The following is a 23826-nucleotide window of genomic DNA, read 5'->3' as shown; positions in this document are numbered from 1 at the left end:
AACACAACGCAACAACACCTGTCCACCAAACGTATTGTCTTATCTCTCTTTCTCTTCGGCAAGGCCTCTTGACTTGAACGATCCAAAAAAGTCACTGCGTCCTAAAGGGAAGTCAGCCGCCAACAACAACAACAACCCAGTAGTCAGTTCCCATGAAGAAGCCTAAAATGTAGGCGCAACTCTAGTCGGGTGAAGACAATAAAAGTATGCATAATCAAATAAACGGTATGAAATAATGAAACCTCTTGAAAAGAAATCTTTAATTTCAGGTGTTCCAATATTCGACAGCGTTCATTCTCTTCTCGGTGTCCGTGGGTCAGTTCATGACCATCCTGAAGACCAACGATTTGCGTCTCATCAGCTCAACGGTTGATGTGTTTACGTTGACAGCGTCAGCGATGTACAAGCAGCTGTTCGTAGCGGGGAACATCGTGTCTATGCGGTATATTGTGGATGTTATTCACAAGGATTTCTGTGAGATGCCCCTGGTCGAGAACAAAGGTAGGCTGCCCGCAGTTATCCGATGTGAAGCTAAGCGTAAGACCGTAAGAGTACCTTTTGAACCAGGGTGGCGCATGGCGCTGTGAGATGCCCCTGGTCGAGAACAAAGGTAGGCTGCCCGCAGTTATCCGATGTGAAGCTAAGCGTAAGACCGTAAGAGTACCTGAACAAAGGTAGGCTGCCCGCAGTTATCCGATGTGAAGCTAAGCGTAAGACCGTAAGAGTACCTTTTGAACCAGGGTGGCGCATGGCGTAGTGTTCAAGGCAACCGCCTGATGAACAGACGGGCTCAAGCCCAGTCGAGACATGAAACGAGGGGCCGCAAATTGTGCCTCAATTTTTTTCGATGTGCATTGATCAAAACATGTTATAAGTTCATGTACCAACTTTCATCAAAATCGGATCAGGCAATCGCGAGTTATAGCGGAACGAACAAACATTCAAACATGTAAACCAAATGCAAAACACTCAGTCGAGTTGAAACATAGACTTCTAATAATTTCTTGTTCTATTTTGGAACGAACAAACATTCAAACATGTAAACCAAATGCAAAACACTCAGTCGAGTTGAAACATAGACCTCTAATAATTTCTTGTTCTATTAGGAACGAACAAACATTCAAACATGTAAACCAAATGCAAAACACTCAGTCGAGTTGAAACATAGACCTCTAATAATTTCTTGTTCTATTTTTTTTTTCCGTTTTTTTTTCAGCCAAAAGACCGAAGACGTTTCGCATGAAGCATCATCTGAGATATGCCGGCCTCTTCTCCAAAATCCACGTGACCTCCGCCGTCATATTGGCAGTTACTTGGTGCTTCGGCCCTCTCCTAGTCAAACCCCAAATGAGTCTCAATCCAGCTCGAAACCCGGGTGAAAATCTCACCATTCCTGCCTTCGGAAATGAAACCTCTTATAATGGACCATCTTCCTTTGGAAGCCCTCATGGTAGACCTTGTTTAGACTGCTGGGGTAAAGGGACTTTTTAGTCTCATTCGAGCAGGATAAACAAGGTATATTCTATTCTATTCTATTATCTAGTCGGTAGGTGCCTTGCGAATTTTTCTAGAAAGTACTATAATACCTATTAGAGGTAGGTAGGGTTCTCCTGAAGGAGCTCCACCCAACCACTTTGTATACTTAGATAATAATATAGACTAGACTAGACTAGAATACGTATATACCCCATTTACGTATGTATTACACATAACAAAAATGTTAAACCCATAAAATACACGAGACCTTATTTAGACTGCTGGGGTAAAGGGACTTTTTAGTCTCATTCGAGCAGGATAAACAAGGTATATTCTATTCTATTCTATTCTATTCTATTATCTAGTCGGTATAGGTGCCTTGCGAATTTTTCTAGAAAGTACTATAATACCTATTAGAGGTATTGTTCCTTCAATATTCATATTAGTTTTATTTCTTCCTTCAGTTACCTTTATGGATAGTTGTCATATTGGCAGTTACTTGGTGCTTCGGCCCTCTCCTAGTCAAACCCCAAATGAGTCTCAATCCAGCTCAAAACCCGGGTGAAAATCCCACCATTCCTGCCTTCGGAAATGAAACCTCTTATAATGGACCATCTTCCTTTGGAAGCCCTCTTGGTTCTGACTTATTAGAATCTCCCTTGTTTGTACAGACGAACGGACTGCTCTTTGGAAATGACACCGAAAGTAACAGCGAACGTAAAAATAACATCGAAAATAGGAACGAGCCTAAAAGTGACACTGAGAAAAGCAGCGGGCAAAGTGGTGACATATCTGCTTATGATGATAAAAATGATATCGGGAAAGCCAAAACTCAGAACGGACAAAGTGGATACACAGCCAACGATAAAAATGCCATCGGAAAACCCCAAACTAACAACGAGCAAAGTTGTGACATAGCTAATGAAAACGACTCACACAAAGCCCAAAGTGGAAATTTTGACGGGATTCGAACACAACTATTTCGGAGAGATTATGAAATACTGGGTAAGTATACAAAGAGCACTCACTGACTCTCAACCCGGAAGTGCTGGGTTCGAGTCTATTTTACCAACAAAAATTTCAGTGTAATATAACGTAGGGAAAATCAGTGGTTGAGTGGAAGAGCTCACGTAAGTGAGAACCCTGCCACTTAAAATAAAGCCTTTAAAAAAGCGAAAAGTACGAGAATTGCGTAGGTGAAATACCCTATTACTTTCCTCCCTATAGGATAAGGAAAGTAAAAGTAGAGAGTCTGGTAGGGTTTGGTAGAATTCACCAAGATGTACGTGTTTCTCATATTGTGTATTCTTCATCAGTTCCTTAACAATTACTTCGACGAGATCATGAAATATTGGGTACGTTACCTAGGTAAAAAGTAATAATAACAGACTCTTGAGCGGAAGCTAACCACTCGGCGAGGTTAACGCCGGCGTTCTCTACCACCTAACCCTTAGAGCTTCATTATTATGGGGTCAAATTTTCAAATAAATAAGGATAAAATGCCATACCTCGGCTGGGATCGAACCCACGCCCTCCTGTTTACCAGGTGATCGTCTTGATCACTACGCCACCAAGGCTTTCCAAGTTTCCAATCTTTTTTTGTTTTCGTTAATTTTTCCAGCAATCTCAACTGTCCTACTCAACATATGAAACGCCTTGGTATTTTCGGGATAGGCAATTCAAGAAATCCATTCAAATTATAACAGCACGGACTCGGGTTCCTATCATGTTGAACGGCCTCAAGATGTATGTCCTGTGTTTGGCCTCCTTTATTGAGGTAAGTTAGACCAGCCACTCACTATCAGGTATACCTGACAGCTACATCTGATCAGGTCCGCCTGTCAGGTCTACCGATAGGTATCTGATGAGCACACACACTATCAGTTAGACCTGACAAGTACGGCTGAAAAGGTCCGTCTATCAGGTCTACCTGATACCTGATAATGAGTGGCTGGCCTTAGGAAGCCAATTTTATGTAGGTACTAATGATTTAAGTTTTCCAATTTTCCTCATAAGAGTTGAGCTCTATCTCCAGAACCCCAACACCTAGAAAGCTGAAATTTGGTAGGAATATTCCTAATATGTTCTAAATGTGCAATAAGAAAGGATTTTGCCTAAATCGAAATCGATCTCGAGTTATGATCAATTTTTCGTGGCGAAGCACTGAAAATCTTTTAATCTGATGTATTATCTACATATTCAGGGTGTTCCCGGCGGATATCTCCGGGAGGGAACTTTTTGTAGCCCTTGACCTGTACTATTTGTCATTTTCGGCTTGACATAGCTTTGTGACACACCCTGTATATTTGTTTTAATTTTCAGTTTATGAAGCGTATATTCTCCTTAACAGCACGGACTCGGGTTCCTATCATGTTGAACGGCCTCAAGATGTATGTCCTGTGTTTGGCCTCCTTTATTGAGGTAAGTTAGACCCGCCACTCACTATCAGGTGATTTTCGTGTTCCTGGTAAAAAGACCTTTAATTTGATATATAGGTCGACCAGGTTTGGATAAGTCCTTCTATGGGGACAGACAGACGATACCGAAGCGAATACAATAGCCCGTCCCTTATACATTTTATTATTACTATCGTAATAATAAAATGTATAAGGGACGGGCTAAAAAGGGAAGAAAGAGAGAGAGAGAGAGACAGAGACAGAAACCGAAGCGAATACAATAGCCCGTCCCTTATACCTTTTATTATTACTATCGTAATAATAAAGGAAGGATGGGCTAAAAGGGGAAGAAAGAGAGGGAGAGAGAGAGAGAGAGAGAGAGAGGTTTTCGGAAAGACTGGGCTGCAGAGAGTTCACTTGATAAGCGATGTTATCAAATCCACCGGTGTACTGTTCGAAGCCATTGTTCACCCTGAATGGAGAGTGGATATGTCCAGATTCACCGTCCACACCGAATTTCTCACCGCTTAGGCTGACTCCAGAATAGACTCCTCCTACTCCACTGTAGCCTGGGGTAGTGCTGCTCACTACTCCGCCACTGTAAGACCTATGATGGCCAAAAATCATTATCAGAATAAAACATGGGATCGCATTGCAGAGGTACTTTTCAGTACCATTTTGGCAGGATAAGCAGGGTATGCAGGGTGTACCAGAATTTATGCGATATTGCCAAAATATCCGCATGACCTATGATGGCCAAAAATCATTATCAGAATAAAACATGGGATCGCATTGCAGAGGTACTTTTCAGTACCATTTTGGCAGGATAAGCAAGGTATGCAGGGTGTACCAGAATTTATGCGATATTGCCAAAATATCCGCATGTTTTTTTTTCCCCGATTTTAAGCATAAATTCTGGGACGCCTTGTATCCTATTCTATTCCAACGTTTCCAAACAATCCCCTCCATTCCCAGATGTACAAGAGTCTGCCGCCAGAACTGCAGACGTGTATTGACAACGAAGACATCGAAGCCCTAGAGGCGGCCCTCAACCAGCTACCCGATGACGAGGCTGACACCTACATGACCCGGTTCCTACAGGCGGGCCTCTTCATTCCCATCGATAACGAATCGGGGCAAGACTCGGACTCGGAGAGCGAAAATCCTCTAGACGAGGCCGAGAAAGAGGCGGGAGAGAACGTCCACCTATTCTATTCCAACGTTTCCAAACAATCCCCTCCATTCCCAGATGTACAAGAGTCTGCCGCCAGAACTGCAGACGTGTATTGACAATGAAGACATCGAAGCCCTAGAGGCGGCCCTCAATCAGCTACCCGATGACGAGGCTGACACCTACATGACCCGGTTCCTACAGGCGGGCCTCTTCATTCCTATCGATAACGAATCGGGGCAAGACTCGGACTCGGAGAGCGAAAATCCCCTAGACGAGGCCGAGAAAGAGGCGGGAGAGAACGTCCACGCCGCCGCCGGCGAGGGGGAGGATGAGGACTCGCAGTGATGAACGAAAATAAACGGGGTGGAGAGCGTTTGGCGCGGTGAAGTGTTATGCTGGATGGGGCTGAGAAGGAATTGGCGGGCGGAAGATCTTGCTCCGGGTGAAGTGTGATATTTTGCTGGATGGGCTTGAGAATAAATTGGCGGGTGGAAGCGGTCGCGCCGCCCAAAGGGGAGATGAAGGCCCAAAGTGATAGAAACGGGATGGGGAGTGTATCGAGCTGTAAACTCGCAGTGATGAACGAAAATAAACGGGGTGGAGAGCGTTTGGCGCGGTGAAGTGTTATGCTGGATGGGGCTGAGAAGGAATTGGCGGGTGGAAGATCTTGCTCCGGGTGAAGTGTGATATTTTGCTGGATGGGCTTGAGAAGAAATTGGCGGGTGGAAGCGGTCCCGACGCCCTAAGGGGAGATGAAGGCCCAAAGTGATAGAAACGGGATGGGGAGTGTATGGAGCTGTAAATTACGTGTATAAGCATTATGATTGTCTTGCTAACTTGAAGTGGGTACCACTCTAGCTTTTGGTGACATGGATAGTTAGTTACCTACCATCATGGCTAACTTTCTGGTTAAGTGAAAAATGACAAAATTACATGTTTGCGAGGGGAAAATAATATAAATTGGGGGGGGGGCAATTGAAAACAACAAAAACGGAGTTTTGTTTTGAGAAAATTACAGTCATTGAAAAGTTTTGTAGTCAATTTCGGAAAATGACAATTTAGGAAAATATCTGTTATTCACAATAATAGTCATTGTCTTGTTTCGTGTTACGATAGAAATAAATTGTTGATGAACAATTATTTTATGTGAGGTTAAAAAGTTTTTTTGTAGAAAAAAAAAAGAAAAAAAGAAGAAGGAAGAAGGAACAAGTGAAGAAAACTTAAAAGATCCAAAAAACGGTCCCCGTGGGGGGCCTCTAAGGATCAATAAGGCCCAAAACTAATTCAGCATTGTGTTGGTTAAATAGGTACCAAATTTCATCAACCATTCCACAGTTGGTTACCCACCTGTCTCCTCACATTACCCTCACCCAGTCTGAGTGGGGCCGGCCAAAGTCAACAGCACTACACTCAGATGGTCACCCATCCGGACATCAACCACGCAAACGTTACTTAACTCCGGTGAACCATTGGGAATTGGTGTATTCAACGTGCTATGGCCGCTGGCTCACCAAATCACCAGTCAGTTTCAAATGAAAAATATTTCAGCCTGATTTATTTCCAGTCCTGCCTAGACAGCAGCTCAAAATCTCAATTTTAATTCTGCGCTCGATTTTAAAAACTCGGAAACTACTGTACTACCGTGGAATGTGCTGTTTTTAAAATTTCTACCACAAAAACAAGCGTGCTTTTTTATTTCTTAAAGCTATTCTAAAAGACATTCAAAACCAGTTCTAAAAGTGTCCATTTTAAAAGATAAGGACAGGTACATCCAAACAAGCGGAGGGTCTTTTTATTTTTAAAGCTATTTTAAAAGGTGTTTAAAAGTGCCCATTTTAAAAGATAAGGGAAGTGACACCCAACTTTCAGCCGGCAAAATCCCTGCGAGGAATTTTACTTCACAACTCGTCACATCGCCGGCAAACTCTTACACAAGTTCATCGTTTTTGTCGGATATCCGGAATTACCATGACGGAAAAAAACTCCGGCAAAACCGACATGGAAGAGAACCTCATCTGCGACCTCGGTCCCAGTGACAAGGACAAGTCACCCAACGAGTTAGGAACCGAGATGGACGTTACTTTGGAGGACAAAATCAAAGAGTTTGGTCTCCTGGGTGACATGAAAGCGACGGAAGAGTTTCTGTTGAATAACACGGATTTTATTCACGAATCGACGGCATTGGCGTTGCTGAAATGGTGTACGGCGCTGAGTGATGATCCAGAGAATGTGGAGAGTTTCGACCGGGTTAGCACCCAGTGTTTGTACATCTTGTATTTGCTGGATCTGGCTAGACAGGTAGGTTTGATTGTAATGGTTTACTTTATTTTTAACAATAACATAAGTATAAGTATACAATAAATGTAGATCCTTCCTGACAAGAATACGAACGTACGTACAATATCATTGTCAACATTTACAATCAAATCTCAAATTCTTTGTGGTAAAACAGAGCTTTTTCACAATTTTGTGGATATCACAGCGTTACTAAGTGCCTCCATTGCAACCCATTTTCATATTTCAATAATCTTTTTACACTGGTAATGCCGTCACTGGTCGCTACTCGGTCAAAGTAGGTAGCTACTCTATTGTCTTGACGAGGCTGAGTTTACCCGGAAATACAAGCACAGTGCCGAAAAAAACTTCGATAAAATAAAATAAATCAGGATAAAATCCGCCCCGGGTGGAAATCGAACCCGTGGCCTAGCGCTTACAGGGCAGACGTTCTACCAACCAAGCTAATTAGGCTGGCAGGGGATCACTTTAATTTGGTTTAATCGGACTTTAGATTGCTTTTTTTCTTATCCGAATTTTTCTTCCCCAGGTGGATATCGAACCCATTTACTGCGTGACCCCATTCTTCGCTCGCATAAGTGAGCCCGAATTCCACGAGATGTTTGAGAAGGAAATTATCCCGTTCCGATCCCGTCTGCAGAACTCTTCTTGGGATGAAGTTATTGGCGAGGTAATACAGCGATTTAACACGTTTCTCACCCCCTTTTCATTTTGTAGCATTGATACAACTGCTACAATAGGCTTACGTGGTCTGTGTCGTAGCATGTTCATCCGTTAGTGTGCCCTTCATCAGATCGCCTAGAAGAGACCCGATACTCCCCATTTAGGTCCTGGGACTCCTATGTCAACAACGGGTTTTTTTTTTTTTTTTTTTTCGTCGATAGTGGGCTTCGAACCGGATATGTATGACAAGCAAGCGAGTTACCACTGGGCTAACCATGTCCCTTTTCCATTTTGTTAGTATCTAGATATTAAATATTCTGTTTAGCTTTATGAGCATTGAGTAGAAGTAATCTTTGAAGGAAGAGACTTCTGGTAAAGGTTGAACGACAATGGGTCTGAATTGGAAGCTCTGACGATTGTAGTCTGGTGGTGCTGGGGTGGAAGATTCGAATACGTAGGGTGTTTGATATTTGACTTGTTCGTATCCAGAGCTGAGGAATGTTTGATAAGGAATAGCAGGGGCGGGTGCATAGGCAGACGGAACAGGAGCAGCGGGATGATCACAAGGTTTCTTCACATCGTATGCAGGGACGCTTTCAAGAGGTGGCAAATATTCATCGCCTGAGTAGGCTTGACTGGCGGAGTATCCTGCATTGCTTTGAACATAGTTCTGATATCTGCTACCAGAAGAGTAATCTGAGCCCGAGTATACATTAGAGCCGGCGGAGTAAGTGTTAATAGGTGAGACTGTCGTGGAGTAAGCGGCCGGTGCATCAGATGGGGAAGCATAGGAACCCTTCTCTGTGGTTGTGGAGTAGGAGATGGGGGACTTCCTTCCATATTGAACCTTTCCTGCAGAGGCACCAGCATTGTACTCAGAGCTACCCGCCGAGTAAGATCCAGAGTATTGTTGAGACTCATAGCCCTGACTAAAGCTAGGTCCTGCGTACCCTGAAACATACGCTTGTCCTCCTGTGTATTGAGAATGTCCTGGGAAGCCTGTCAAGGAACCACTGTACAGTGGAGGAGCTATGGAAGAGTATTGGACTATGGGGACAGGAGTACTAGTGGGGTAGTAAGTCTTGGGGGCGGGTGTGGAGTAGGAAACAATGGCGGGGGCTACAGTAGAGGAGGGAGTGTAAACCTTGAAACCTGGTGTGTAAGCCACTGGTTTAGGTGAAGGATAAGAAGCAAATGAAACGGGGCTGGGAGATGGGGAATATGAGGCGACTGGGGCAGGTGTTGAGTAAGAAGTGACTGAGGGTGAGTAAGGAGCTGGGGTTGGTGAGTAAGAGGACACAGAAGGTGAGTAGCGAGCTCCTGATGAATAAGAACCAACTGAGGGGGAGTATGAAGGATAAGGTGCAGGGGTTGAAGAATAAGAGACAACGGAAGGAGAGTAAGGCGCAGGAGTTGAAGAATAAGAGACAACTGGGGCAGGGGTCGTGGAGTAAGAAACAGTAGAAGGAGAGTATGGGGCAGGAGAAGGAGAGTAGTGACTTCCAGAGGGTGAATAAGGAGCTGATTTTGCAGGGTAAGAACTTACTGATGGAGAATACGGGATACCAGAGGGTGCATAAGGTGCAGGGGTTGAAGAGTAAGAAATGACTGAGGGTGAGTAAGGTGCAGGGCTTGGCGAGTAAGAACCTACAGAGGGAGAGTATGGAATAGGAGAGGGGGAATATGAAGCTACTGAGGGTGAGTATGAAGGAGAGAATGGTGCAGGGGTTGAAGAGTAGGACACAACTGGGGCAGGTGTTGTTGAATAAGAGGCACCGCCGTAAGATACAGGTCTCGGGGTCGAGTAAGATGCAACAACGGGAGTGGCTGTTGTGGACTTGGCGGAAGAGAATGAGCTATACGGGACTGGTGCTGGTGTGGTTGAGACGTAGGACTTTCCTGGGTAGAGGGAAGAGAACACACCAGGCAGGGACGTTGAAGAGCCATAGAACGGGTTGGGAGTAGAAGTATGGCTGTTGTGGACTTGGCGGAAGAGAATGAGCTATACGGGACTGGTGCTGGTGTGGTTGAGACGTAGGACTTTCCTGGGTAGAGGGAGGAGAACACACCAGGCAGGGACGTTGAAGAGCCATAGAACGGGTTGGGTGTAGAAGTACCGTACGAGCTGGGTGTGTAAGAAGAGAATCCTCCCGGGGTAGGTGTTGGTGAGAAGAAGACTTTACCCGACGTTGAGTAACCATTGCCATCGACGTTTTCGGAAAGACTGGGCTGCAGAGAGTTCACTTGATAAGCGATGTTATCAAATCCACCGGTGTACTGTTCGAAGCCATTGTTCACCTTGAATGGAGAGTGGATATGCCCAGATTCACCGTCCACACCGAATTTCTCACCGCTTAGGCTGACTCCAGAATAGACTCCTCCTACACCACTATAGCCTGGGGTAGTGCTGCTCACTACTCCGCCACTGTAACGTGATGCTGTCGTACTGGCTAGTGTGCTAGCTGTACCGACAGATGCAGAGCTATGATGAAGAACAGACTTGCTGGCAGCAAAGGTTGGAGCAACGCTTGGTCCCGAGTATGTGAGACCGTTGGAGAGGGTGTACTGTCCAGCTTGTGTGGAGAGGAAGGGAGAGATTGTGGTAGATACAGGAAGTGGGCTTCCGGTGTATATGGCACCACTGTATAGCCCGGCTGTGCTGTACTGGGTGGAAACGAAGGGTGTGGCTGTAGTGGAGACGACTGGACTTCCGGTGTAAAGTTTGGCACCGCTGTACTGACCAGCAGCACCATTGTATTGACTAGATCCACTGTACTGGCCTGAAGATCCACTGTACTGTCCTCCACTATACTGATCAGCACTGGACACATGCTCTCCAGAACCGGCTGAATACTTGCCTGCATCATACTGTCCAGACAGTCCGGCGTAGGGGGACGCTTGGTCCCGAGTATGTGAGACCGTTGGAGAGGGTGTACTGTCCAGCTTGTGTGGAGAGGAAGGGAGAGATTGTGGTAGATACAGAAAGTGGGTTTCCGGTGTATTTGGCACCACTGTATAGCCCGGCTGTGTTGAAACCTCTTGAGAAAGGCGAAGGAGGCGGCCCGGAGGCGTATACAAATGAATTAGTGTGTTTACATTGCCAACGAAGAAAAATTCGGCAAAATTGTAACATTGGACGAAGAAAAATTCGTGCAGTGTGAACAGGCTGTCACGGTAGAGATTGTCAGGATGTGTCGGATTGTGTCCTAAATAGGTTTTACTCTTTAAAAACTGCGAGTTTCTTCAATCAGTTTGTAAATAATTAAGAGAGGTAATTTTTGCGAAGAAGGACTAATGGATTTCTCGTGACACAAAATTTCAAAGGAAACAGATTAATAATAAATTGATATTTTGATTAAAAATGTCCAAGCTCGCATGTTTTTCTTATTAACAGCTTACCACACTGTCGAGCGAAATATTTGAAGCAATAATTAGTAATTATTACCTTTACGATATTGTGCAAATAAATAAATAAATAACCTTTAGGATTCTTATCGACCCATTATTCCTTATAAGAAAAAATGCCCATTAAAACGCGAATAGCTTTTGTGGACAACAATACGTGCGTGTGTCTACATTAAAAATTTCGGCAATTTTTTCGTCATAAAAAGGACAGTTTTTGAGTTGGGTAGTTGAAATGTCTCTTCTAAAAACTATCAACTTATCCCGACCGATCTAAAGCCTAGTAAACGAGCTACAATTTGACTGCAGACTTAGCTTCCAACTTGGTCATCAACAGAATCCGAGCTACTAAAAGCGGGGTTTGCCAAATCAGAATTGAGATCAATCTAGGATTGAGCTATGTATACTCCGACTCCGTAAAACGCGGTCTAAAATTCGCGCGACCAAAATGCGGCAGGTCCTCTTCACCCACAATGAACTTTCCAACCAACGAGCGTTTTATTCTTCTCACCTACTTGCATTCTCTGGGCCTCATCAGTTTACCGGAGTACTATGCTGATCCGTGGAAGAATTGGATGCATAAGTATTGCTATAGGAATGGTGTATATCTGGCGTTAACCTTTGGTTTCATTCTTCAGAGTGTTAACACTTTCGTGTTCGCCATACAAGATCTGTCCACGTTTTTTCAGAAGTAAGTGTAGAAGTGTACAAAGCTGTAAGTGCTCACGGGTTCAATCCCCACTATCGTCGCATCGACAAAAAAAACACGGACCAATGGCTGAAATTTTGGATTTAGGCTCTAGGGACCTCAAAACGTGTTTTGGCATTAAAAACTGACCATCGAAAATTTGACCCGATTACATCACTTTCCTTCCTATAGGATAAGGAAAGTAAAAATACACTCATAGGTATTTCGATTGTAAAAATACTTTAATGGGTTACTTTCTGGTTTTCTCGCGTTGTTATCGACCCATTATTCCTTATAAGAAAAAATGCCCATTAAAACGCGAATAGCTTTTGTGGACAACAATACGTGCGTGTGTCTACATTAAAAATTTCGGCAATTTTTTCGTCATAAAAAGGACAGTTTTTGAGTTGGGTAGTTGAAATGTCTCTTCTAAAAACTATCAACTTATCCCGACCGATCTAAAGCCTAGTAAACGAGCTACAATTTGACTGCAGACTTAGCTTCCAACTTGGTCATCAACAGAATCCGAGCTACTAAAAGCGGGGTTTGCCAAATCAGAATTGAGATCAATCTAGGATTGAGCTATGTATACTCCGACTCCGTAAAACGCGGTCTAAAATTCGCGCGACCAAAATGCGGCAGGTCCTCTTCACCCACAATGAACTTCGCTGGTTGTTTGCTGTGGATTCTAGTCACTTTTGCGGTTGACGCTATGATGGTTTCTCAGGTAGGTATACGTATCTCGCGTTGAGCCATAACCTAAATGGAAAGTTACATTGTGTCTCTTCTTCCATTTTATGAGGGGTCTCGCGTTGAGCCATAACCTAAATGGAAAGTTACATTGTGTCTCTTCTTCCATTTTATGAGGGGCATACTACGGAATGGACATGAGGAACATACTACAACACAGGCCACATGAGTCTAATGTAGCAGTTGTTTAATGTCTACGAAATAAAAACGGCGATGAAACACTCATCTTTCTTCTTCACATTTTTAGCGCAACTCACAAATTTCTCCTGGACTTCTATCGAAAGATAGTTGTATGATTTCTTGTTCATTTTTAGCGCAACTCACAAATTTCTCCTGGACTTCTATCGAAAGATAGTTGTATGATTTCTTGTTTTCTTCAGGATGCTTGAGACAATGTTCTCTCTTGTATTCATCATGGCTGGCTTCAAATTCAATGTCAAGTTGGATTCTGTTCTTCTTCTACTTCACACAATGGACGATCAATTCACCAGGACGGACGCAAATATCGATATCAAGTATCGAAACAAGATATCGATTCGGATGAAACTCTTCGCTGGTTGTTTGCTGTGGATTCTAGTCACTTTTGTAGTTGACGCTTTGATGGTTTCTCAGGTAGGTATAGGTAAAGTTTGATTATTAGGGAGCGCTCCGCCCCCCAAGTCAAAAATGTTTGAAAGCGCTACTAAATATATTATATGCCACAGACCAAGTAGCCATTTTCAGGTAGTTGTAGAGGAAAATCTACAAATTAATGATGGAAGAAAACGGATTGAATTCGTAATATGATAACGCCATCTTCCAATGCCCAGTCCTAGAAATTTTCTGGTTGAGAAGATACTGCGTCTACGTCATATAGGTTCCAGTCAATGTCGATCAACTTTGGTCCATTGTTCTCGATTGACGAGGTGAATCGATGTTGTCGAGACAGTGTGGATGTGTCAGTCAATATCAATCGATGACCGACTATGTGTGGACACACCTTTAAAGTAAAAAGATCGACACTTTTCCACAAGGTTAGGAATTTTGAGATTTTTTCCCGAAATCCCGAGACTCAGATCTCCAAACCTGATGAAAATATTACGTCTGCTGGCAACTGCCTCAATCCCACTACACTGCAAATGTCCACCGCTCATCATCTACCGACAAAAATTCACTACTGCAAAGTTCTATTCCTTCTGTTTCAGTACAACAGTATCTTGTATCCAATGATGAATGCTAGTTTTAACTTTTGAAACTAAATTCCGTACTGCTCTTTAAAAGAGGGTAAATGGGCTCTGAAGTTTGTAGTTGGTATTTGCGCCGTTCAGTATGAGATGTTGTGTGGTTATGTGGAGCTTGTGGGTTTTCAGCATCGGGATGATCGACAGCCGATATACTATGTGGATATAGTGAACGGGTTATATCGTCATGTGCCTCTGGATCAAGAAAGGTATGACCGCTTTTTCCTCGTGGAAGTAAAGTTTGGATCGACAGCCGATATACTATGTGGATATAGTGAAGGGGTTATATCGTCATGTGCCTCTGGATCAAGAAAGGTATGACCGCTTTTTCCTCGTGGAAGTAAAGTTTGAAGTGAACGGGTTATATCGTCATGTGCCTCTGGATCAAGAAAGGTATGACCGCTTTTTCCTCGTGGAAGTAAAGTTTGGTTATTAGGGAACGCTCCGCCCCCCAAGTCAAAAAAGTTTGAAAGCGCTACTAAATATGTTATATGCCACAGACCAAGTAGCCATTTTCAGGTAGTTGTAGAGGAAAATCTACAAATAATGATGGAAGAAAACGGACTGAATTCGTAATATGATAACGCCATCTTCCAATGCCCAGTTCTAGAAAATTTCTGGTTGAGAAGACGCCATCTTGGATTTCAAAAAACTTCGAAGGTTTTGTACACAAGCACTAGCGCGCCATCTAGTTTTAACTTTTGAAACTAAATTCCGTACTGCTCTTTAAAAGAGGGTAAATGGGCTCTGAAGTTTGTAGTTGGTATTTGCGCCGTTGACTTTTCTGGCCTCCATTGATATGTTTAACATACCTTTCCCCCACAGAATACCAAAATATATAAACATCAAGGGAAAATCTAAAGAGAAATCTTTGGACATAAATCTACAAAACAGAGATGTTGGAGAGACCGAGATCAAGCGAAGAAAACACAGGAAAATTATCTACGAAAATCATTTCATGCGACTAATCTTGGTTCGTCATCAGCAGCTGATTCGGTTTTTAAATCTGGTAGGTACTTAATAGATTATGCATTAGAATCATTAATTTAGATTATCCGAGGTGCCTATTAGATAAGATAGGTATCTATTCAATAAGACTGAATATTACTGAAGTGAAAGAATGCTATTGAGTTTTTCCTTCTTAGATCCCAATACCCACAGGTCTAAACTGATTGTCTTTTCTAATGACGGATTTTGAATTTGAAACTTCATAGAAAAGGAAGTAACTCAATATGTATTAAACACATAATTTGACCTTTATAAAAAAGGCATTATGCGTTCTCGTAAACTAGAAAAAACCGTCCGTTATCACATCTCTAGACATCTAGACAATCCTCTTCTTTCCTCCCTACTTGTTCTCTCCAAGCATCACTGTTGGACGTTTGAAAGGTGCCTTCTGCTGGCAACTGCTTCAACCCAACTAACCTGCAAAGATATGCCGCGCGACATCTGCCGACAATAATACACTTCTGCAAAGTTCACTTCCTTTTCCTTCTGTTTCAGTACAACAGTATCTTGTACCCCATGATGAATGTCACCTCAATCCCCGTTCTAACTTTCGAACTAATCGCTGTCTATCAAATGGTCTATCTGAAAAACCTCTCGTTACCAGGCCAAATCAAAATCACCTCCGAATTGCTCTGCTTTCTGATGGCCGCATACAATTTGATGCACGAATCTGAGCGACTGGACGAGTGTCACTTACGCATGCGCCGTGCGTCATATGAAAGCGGATGGTATCAGCTTACGTCCCCTGACGCGAAACAGTCGCTTTGTCTCCTGATGAGATTCTGTCAGAGAAGCAACTATACAAGTGTCATGTTAGGGTTACTTGTGTTTAACCATGATCTGCTTATGAGGACGATGAAATTCTCGTATACGTTCGCCAACTTCATGCGACTTTACAAGATGTAATTGTCCATTTCTCTGTCTATAATCTGCTTATGAGGACGATGAAATTCTCGTATACGTTCGCCAACTTCATGCGACTTTACAAGATGTAATTGTCCATTTCTCTGTCTATGTCAATAGCGAAGGTTGAGTGCGAAGGTATCCACTTGGAAAATTAAATATTATAAAATGTAAAGTTGTATTCACACAACATAGTCAACCAGCCATCGATCACGAAGGTATCCACTTGGAAAATTAAATATTATAAAATGTAAAGTTGTATTCACACAACATAGTCAACCAGCCATCGATCGATGTCGACTGCCACGACAACATAGATTTTCCTCATAAATCGATGTCGATTGACGGCCGGTCGACTATGTTTGGACACGCCTTGATAGAATCAAGTTGAAGAGACTGAAAAATGAGACCTAAAGCTGAGGTGGACAGATAAGGTTGACTATTGCGAGAGAAGGCTCTCCAGCTCTCCTCTCCGCCAAGTCAAAGTTTGACCACGCTACCAGAAATTGGAATTATAGTGAAGACCACTCACCACATCCCTGCACATTCCAAGGCCAGTCGCACACCAAGGTTTGTTCATTGAACACCAAACTGAAGGGACAACGGAACTCGTAGGCCGTGAGGGGCGTAACTCCATCCCCGGCGTGGTCCAAACAGGCGAAGAACCAGCGACAGTTCTCAGGGTCGGCATAGTAGCCGGGCTGGGCGGGGCATTGGAACCGGTTGCGAGGCACAGGGGCGATTTCACTCGAACCTAGGGGGAAAGGGAAAGAGTAGAGTTGTTTGTGATAGAAATTCTGAAAACAGATAGCTTAAAAAACGAATCACAAAGAAAAATGCATAGATTAGATACAAAAAAATGCATAGATTAGATACAATAATTTATACTTTCATCGCACATTAAAATAATAAAAGGGCACGTCCAAGAATCTCTCTAATACAGATTTGCAAATTAAAAGACGTTCTTATTGCCTAATCTTGTTTGATGTTAGAACCTCATTTGATACTGTCGTGGTGCAAAGAAGTAATTTTTTCCCCAAGGTTTGATAGTTTCAGTCGGCGAAAAACATAGGTACAAACTAACCTTGACAGGCTCCACCGTCAGGTAGGGATCCGGGCCAGACGCACACCTCCCATCTCTCATCAAAGGCCAGGCCTGCCGGACAGTCGTACTCGAATACGGTCCAGTCATCTGTGTATTGGTTGAACTTGACACAACGGTAGAATCTGTGAGGAAGGTAGAAATTGAGTAGTTTTGATGAATCGAAAGATCGAAACAAAGCGATTTCTGTATTGACATGTTTGTCCAATTATTCCTCCAATTGTCCTTACAGATAACAGATATCGTTAATTTCCAATTAAGTTTTTCCCAAACTTTGGTAAATTAGACTACTGAAGAAGGGTAAACCAAAATGGGATGTAGCTATCCAGCCTCGTTTGGGGATTATGAAAATGTGGGAATCACCAACGGTAGAATCTGTGAGGAAGGTAGAAATTGAGTAGTTTTGATGAATCGAAAGATCGAAACAAAGCGATTTCTGTATTGACATGTTTATCCATTTATTCCTCCAATTGTCCTTACAGATAACAGATATCGTTAATAATTTCCAATTTTTCTTAAACTTTGGTAAATTAGAATACTGAAGAAGGGTAAACCAAAATGGGATGTAGCTATCTAGCCTCGTTTGGGGATTATGAAAATGTGGGAATCACTGAGACCAAAAAATGTGAAGACCCATTATATCCTGTGTTCACATTTACCGGTTACATCCCGTTGGGTGAACAAAGTAGCCCTGTCTGGAGCACTGGAAGTTGACCACCACATCTCTTCTCACCACGTGAGTTGCGCCTTCATGGTCTACCACACGCACGACTCTGGTGGGTGCATCTGTGAAGGAAAGAAGGAGTTGGAGGGTTAAACACCTCAGAAGAAGAAAAATAACTAGGGTCGTTGTTTGTTGGCCATTGAATAGAAGTTCGACCATCTGGGAAATCGGGTGTTGCTGGCTTTTCCCGGCCTCACTCTGGCTGGGTGAGGTTATATGAAGAGGCTTGTCGCCGACTGGAGGTCATCACCTCCATCACTAAAAACACCTTCATGGTCTACCACACGCACGACTCTGGTGGGTGCATCTGTGAAGGAAAGAAGGAGTTGGAGGGTTAAACACCTCAGAAGAAGAAGAAAAATAACTAGGGTTGTTGTTTGTTGGCCATTGAATAGAAGCTCGACCATCTGGGAAATCGGGTGTTGCTGGCTTTTCCCGGCCTCACTCTGGCTGGGTGAGGTTATATGAAGAGGTCGCCGACTGGAGGTCATCACCTCCATCACTAAAAACATACCTACTCTAGGTTTACAGTAATGTTAAACCTCTATCAAAGGTTGGCCAGGTCTACCTGATAGTGAGTGGCCAGAAAACAAAAAGGTCCTTCTTTTTAGTTTAAGCCCCTTTATTGATATGTCACTAACCCATAGAATGTCTAGGTTTACAGTAATGTTAAACCTCTATCAAAGGTTGGCCAGGTCTACCTGATAGTGAGTGGCCAGAAAACAAAAAGGCCCTTCTTTTTAGTTTAAGCCCCTTTATTGATATGTCACTAACCTATAGAATGTTCATGCAACTGTTGTTGCAGTTCTAACAGCTGAGTCTGTCTTGGTTTTCGGATCACTTGGGTGAACGTATCGTACAGAGTTCTGACCAGGGCCGGAGCTTGGCCCTTCTCGCCTCCACATTGGTGAGACCAGTCTTGATCTTGAATGTCCATGATGGCCGCGCCTGCCAGGTTGCTGAGCGCGATGTATTTACTCTAGAGTGAGAAATAAATAAATAACTTCTTCTTCTTCAGCTTGTTACCAAGATGATTTTCTTTTCTGTAAAGGCGTAGGTATATTGGCAACAAACAGGTTTCTCTGGCAACTTTTTGGCGCCATCATACATTTAATGGAAAATTTCGACACGTGATTAATACCTATAGGTAATAAAAGTATACGTAGAGTATACGTATATATGGTTATTGATTGAGCTATTGGGTAAAATTATACTGGTAGTTCTTATTCATACTGCTCGAACAGGACTGAAAAGGTTCTACTATACATAATGTGCAAAAGTACTAAACAAAAATGGACGCGGCACACAAGGGATCAAGAAGAGACCGTCTTAACATATTAATAATATAACGTTCTAAGCTGCTAAGTTCTAATTAAGTTATAAATATTACATCTGAGTTATTAGTGTTGAGCTTGCATTACATTTTTTATCAGTGTTCAGGACAATAACTTCAGTTATTTCCGTGAATTTTACAAGTATGTTTCTCTTTATACATCTCATCAGTACTTACTTACAGTACAGTAAGTAAGTATCTTTACAATGTTTACTGTGTTTAAATTTGTTTAGTCACTCGACCATTGGTGTCAGAGAGATTATGGAGATTACTGTTAACAGACATTATACACTACCTTCGAAGAAAAAAAGGGCCTAACTACCTTCAAAGAAAGGCAGAAAAGCCCTAAAATTTTACCTTATGGGTCAAAAATATTTACCTTGCTTGGTAAGTTTGCAGAGCTGAGCTTGGGTGAGTAGTTTGGGGGCACCCAGGGCCGGACTCTGGGGTAGACTAAGACTAGCGTTGGCCAGTTGGAACTGATAGGCGTGAGTGGGGAAGGCGAGGACCAGTTTGTCTTTGGGTATGCCCAGCCCTGTGATCAGATCGAAAAACTTCGAAGGTTTTGTACACAAGCACTAGCGCGCCATCTAGTTTTAACTTTTGAAACTAAATTCCGTACTGCTCTTTAAAAGAGGCTAAATGGGCTCTGAAGTTTGTAGTTGGTATTTGCGCCCTTGACTTTTCTGGCCTCCATTGATATGTTTAACATACCTTTCCCCCACAGAATACCAAAATATATAAACATCAAGGGAAAATCTAAAGAGTAGTTTTAACTTTTGAAACTAAATTCCGTACTGCTCTTTAAAAGAGGGTAAATGGGCTCTGAAGTTTGTAGTTGGTATTTGCGCCGTTGACTTTTCTGGCCTCCATTGATATGTTTAACATACCTTTCCCCCACAGGATACCAAAATATATAAACATCAAGGGAAAATCTAAAGAAATCAAATCGACTAGGGAATCCTGAGAAAGAAAAACGTAAATAAAAATATTAAATCCAGGGGAATACTTATGAAAATTTCACTTTTTTTATTGTAAATAAACAAGGGTAGGTACTAGGTAACTAAGTAACGAGTGAATTTTTTTCAATCTTGAAATGTTTGAAGAATATGTCTATCTAGGTCACGGTTGTATTTAGCTACCTACCTACCTAACGAATAAAGAACATTTTTTCCATTTTCAGATATATCAATCCTTCTGGATGTCAGAGTCAGAATTGTGGATGAATGTCTCGTGCTTACAGCATGGCAAATAACCCTAAAGGAAGCGTCAATCTTTATCTAAAGAGAAATCTTTGGACATAAATCTACAAAACAGAGATGTTGGAGAGACCGAGATCAAGCGAAGAAAACACAGGAAAATTATCTACGAAAATCATTTCATGCGACTAATCTTGGTTCGTCATCAGCAGCTGATTCGGTTTTTAAATCTGGTAGGTACTTAATAGATTATGCATTAGAATCATTAATTTAGATTATCCGAGGTGCCTATTAGATAAGATAGGTATCTATTCAATAAGACTGAATATTACTGAAGTGAAAGAATGCTATTGAGTTTTTCCTTCTTAGATCCCAATACCCACAGGTCTAAACTGATTGTCTTTTCTAATGACGGATTTTGAATTTGAAACTTCATAGAAAAGGAAGTAACTCAATATGTATTAAACACATAATTTGACCTTTATAAAAAAGGCATTATGCGTTCTCGTAAACTAGAAAAAAACCGTCCGTTATCACATCTCTAGACAATCCTCTTCTTTCCTCCCTACTTGTTCTCTCCAAGCACCACTGTTGGACGTTTGAAAGGTGCCTTCTGCTGGCAACTGCTTCAACCCAACTAACCTGCAAAGATACCTATGCCGCGCGACATCTGCCGACAATAATCCACTTCTGCAAAGTTCACTTCCTTTTCCTTCTGTTTCAGTACAACAGTATCTTGTACCCCTATTAAACACATAATTTGACCTTTATAAAAAAGGCATTATGCGTTCTCGTAAACTAGAAAAAACCGTCCGTTATCACATCTCTAGACATCTAGACAATCCTCTTCTTTCCTCCCTACTTGTTCTCTCCAAGCATCACTGTTGGACGTTTGAAAGGTGCCTTCTGCTGGCAACTGCTTCAACCCAACTAACCTGCAAAGATATGCCGCGCGACATCTGCCGACAATAATACACTTCTGCAAAGTTCACTTCCTTTTCCTTCTGTTTCAGTACAACAGTATCTTGTACCCACTGTGGTTTATGATTGGTATTTGGACCTTTGACCGTTGTGGCCACTATTGACATTTATAACATCCCTTTCCCCCACAGAATACCAAAAAATTTAAATACTGTGGTTTATGATTGGTATTTGGACCTTTGACCGTTTTGGCCACTATTGACATTTATAACATCCCTTTCCCCCACAGAATACCAAAATATTTAAATGTCAGGAGAAAATCTAAAGAGAAATCATTGGACATAAATTCAGTAACCGAAGATATTGGAGAGACTGAGATCAAGCGAAGAGAACGCAGGAAAAATATCTACGAAAATCATTTCATGCGACTAATCTTGGTTCGCCATCAGCAGCTGATTCGGTTTTTAAATCTGGTAGGTACATAGATAGGGTATGCATTGGATTACACAAGGGACTAATCTTGGTTCGCCATCAGCAGCTGATTCGGTTTTTAAATCTGGTAGGTACATAGATTATGCATTGGATTACACAAGATGACTTTTAGATAAGATACCGTGTCAAAAAGACAACTACTGAAGTTAAAGAATGCTATTAAGTATGTATGAAGTTTTTCCTCCATAGACCTTAGTAGCCACCGGTCTAAACTAATAGCTTTTCTAATAATGGCTTTGAATTTGAGACTTGTTAGAAGAGTATGGAAAAGGAAGTAACCCATATTAAACACATAATTTCCCCCTTTTTGGACTAATCTTGGTTCGCCATCAGCAGCTGATTCGGTTTTTAAATCTGGTAGGTACATAGATTATGCATTGGATTACACAAGATGACTTATAGATAAGATACCGTGTCAAACAACTACTGAAGTTAAAGAATGCTATTAAGTATGTATGAAGTTTTTCCTCCATAGACCTTAGTAGCCACCGGTCTAAACTGATAGCCTTTTCTAATAATGGCTTTGAATTTGAGACTTGTTAGAAGAGGATGGAAAAGGAAGTAACCCATATTAAACACATAATTTCCCCCTTTTTAAAAGGGCGGCCCTTTTAAAAAGGCACTATGCGTTCTCGTAAACAAGAAAAAGCCGTCCGTTATCACATCTCCAGACAATCTACTTTTTCCCCCTAACTTGTTCCCTCCAAGCACCTCTGTTGGGCGTTTGAAAGGTGTCGTCTGCTGGCAACTGCCTCAATCCCACTACACTGCAAATGTCCACCGCTCATCATCTACCGACAAAAATTCACTACTGCAAAGTTCTCTTCCTTCTGTTTCAGTACAACAGTATCTTGTATCCAATGATGAATGTCATCTCAATCCCCGTTCTGGCTTTCGAACTAATCGCTGTCTATCAAATGGTCTATCTGAAAAACGTCTCGTTACCAGGCCAAATCAAAATCACCTCCGAATTGCTCTGCTTTCTGATGGCCTTATACAATTTGATGCACGAATCTGATCGACTGGACGAGTGTTAAAACCTCTCGTTACCAGGCCAAATCAAAATCACCTCCGAATTGCTCTGCTTTCTGATGGCCTTATACAATTTGATGCACGAATCTGAGCGACTGGACGAGTGTTACTTACGCATGCGCCGTGCGTCATATGAAAGCGGATGGTATCAGCTTACGTCCCCTGACGCGAAACAGTCGCTTTGTCTCCTGATGAGATTCTGTCAGAGAAGCAACTATACAAGTGTCATGTTAGGGTTACTTGTGTTTAACCATGATCTGCTTATGAGGACAATCAAATTCTCGTATACGTTCGCCAACTTTATGCGACTTTACAAGATGTAATTGTCTATTTCTCTGTCTATATCAATAGCGAAGGTTGAGTGCCAACTTTATGCGACTTTACAAGATGTAATTGTCTATTTCTCTGTCTATATCAATAGCGAAGGTTGAGTGCGAAGGGTATCCACTTGGAAAATTTTGTTTAGCCAAAACCAGTTGGCCTCAAAGCATCACTCTAAAGCTGATTGAGAGGCCGACAACAAACGCCGATTTTTATCTAAACATGGGAAAAGGCGAAGAAGAAAAAGAATTGTACCTATCATGATGAAGAAAGAGATCAAAACTGAAGTGGATGAGATGAGAGTCGAATTTTTCGCGTGAATTGCCTGTATATGTCCTCATTTCGTTTTACCTTTGTAGCCAAACTGCGAGAATTGTACCTATCATGATGAAGAAAGAGATCAAAACTGAAGTGGATGAGATGAGAGTCGAATTTTTCGCGTGAATTGCCTGGATATGTCCTCATTTCGTTTTACCTTTGTAGCCAAACTGCTAGCTCCTTCTATTAGTTTGTAACTTTGTAATTAAACTGCCATTTTTCCCAAGGTGGATAATAGAATTCTCATGACACAACATTCCAACGGAAACAGATTAATAATAAATTGATATCTTGATTGAAAAAGTCCTTGCATGTTTCCCTCATTAACAACTAGGAACATTTGTCTTTCACTTAAGAATTCTTATCGACCCAGTTTTTTCTTATTATAAAAATGTTAATTAGAACGCGA

General features: G+C 42.1%; 3 protein-coding genes across 3 annotated transcripts in view; 2 read left to right on the top strand and 1 right to left on the bottom strand.

Annotated features, from left to right (window-relative positions):
• LOC113466327 overlaps window positions 1-4562 on the top strand; it is a 5770-nt gene extending 1208 nt beyond the window's left edge. Inside the window, exons 2-5 of the mRNA XM_026821639.1 lie at window positions 2450-2481; window positions 3098-3253; window positions 3799-3897; window positions 4404-4562. Of these exons, the coding sequence (XP_026677440.1) occupies window positions 2450-2481; window positions 3098-3253; window positions 3799-3897; window positions 4404-4562 (446 nt within the window). The remainder of the gene's footprint in view (window positions 1-2449; window positions 2482-3097; window positions 3254-3798; window positions 3898-4403) is intronic.
• A 2003-nt stretch (window positions 4563-6565) lies between these two features.
• Window positions 6566-8064, top strand: LOC103506637 (hsp90 co-chaperone Cdc37-like). Its single transcript, XM_008471033.3, has 3 exons — window positions 6566-7344; window positions 7871-8011; window positions 8059-8064. The coding sequence occupies exons 1-3, from the start codon at window positions 7015-7017 to the stop codon at window positions 8062-8064; spliced, it is 477 nt and encodes a 158-aa protein (XP_008469255.1). The 5' UTR covers window positions 6566-7014.
• Window positions 8065-8305: 241 nt separating this feature from the next.
• LOC103506636 (mucin-5AC-like) lies at window positions 8306-21421 on the bottom strand. Its single transcript, XM_026821638.1, has 10 exons — window positions 21269-21421; window positions 19514-19712; window positions 18828-18844; window positions 18576-18780; window positions 17737-17863; window positions 17060-17202; window positions 16501-16729; window positions 11404-11407; window positions 10118-10947; window positions 8306-9971 (listed from the first exon to the last, which is right to left on the bottom strand). The coding sequence occupies exons 1-10, from the start codon at window positions 21419-21421 to the stop codon at window positions 8306-8308; spliced, it is 3573 nt and encodes a 1190-aa protein (XP_026677439.1).
• Between the last annotated feature and the right edge of the window lie 2405 nt (window positions 21422-23826).

The sequence above is a fragment of the Diaphorina citri genome, unplaced genomic scaffold, assembly GCF_000475195.1.
Source record: "Diaphorina citri unplaced genomic scaffold, Diaci psyllid genome assembly version 1.1 scaffold251, whole genome shotgun sequence".
NCBI classification, from domain to species: domain Eukaryota; kingdom Metazoa; phylum Arthropoda; class Insecta; order Hemiptera; family Psyllidae; genus Diaphorina; species Diaphorina citri.
This window is presented reverse-complemented; position numbering and strand designations above follow the sequence as displayed.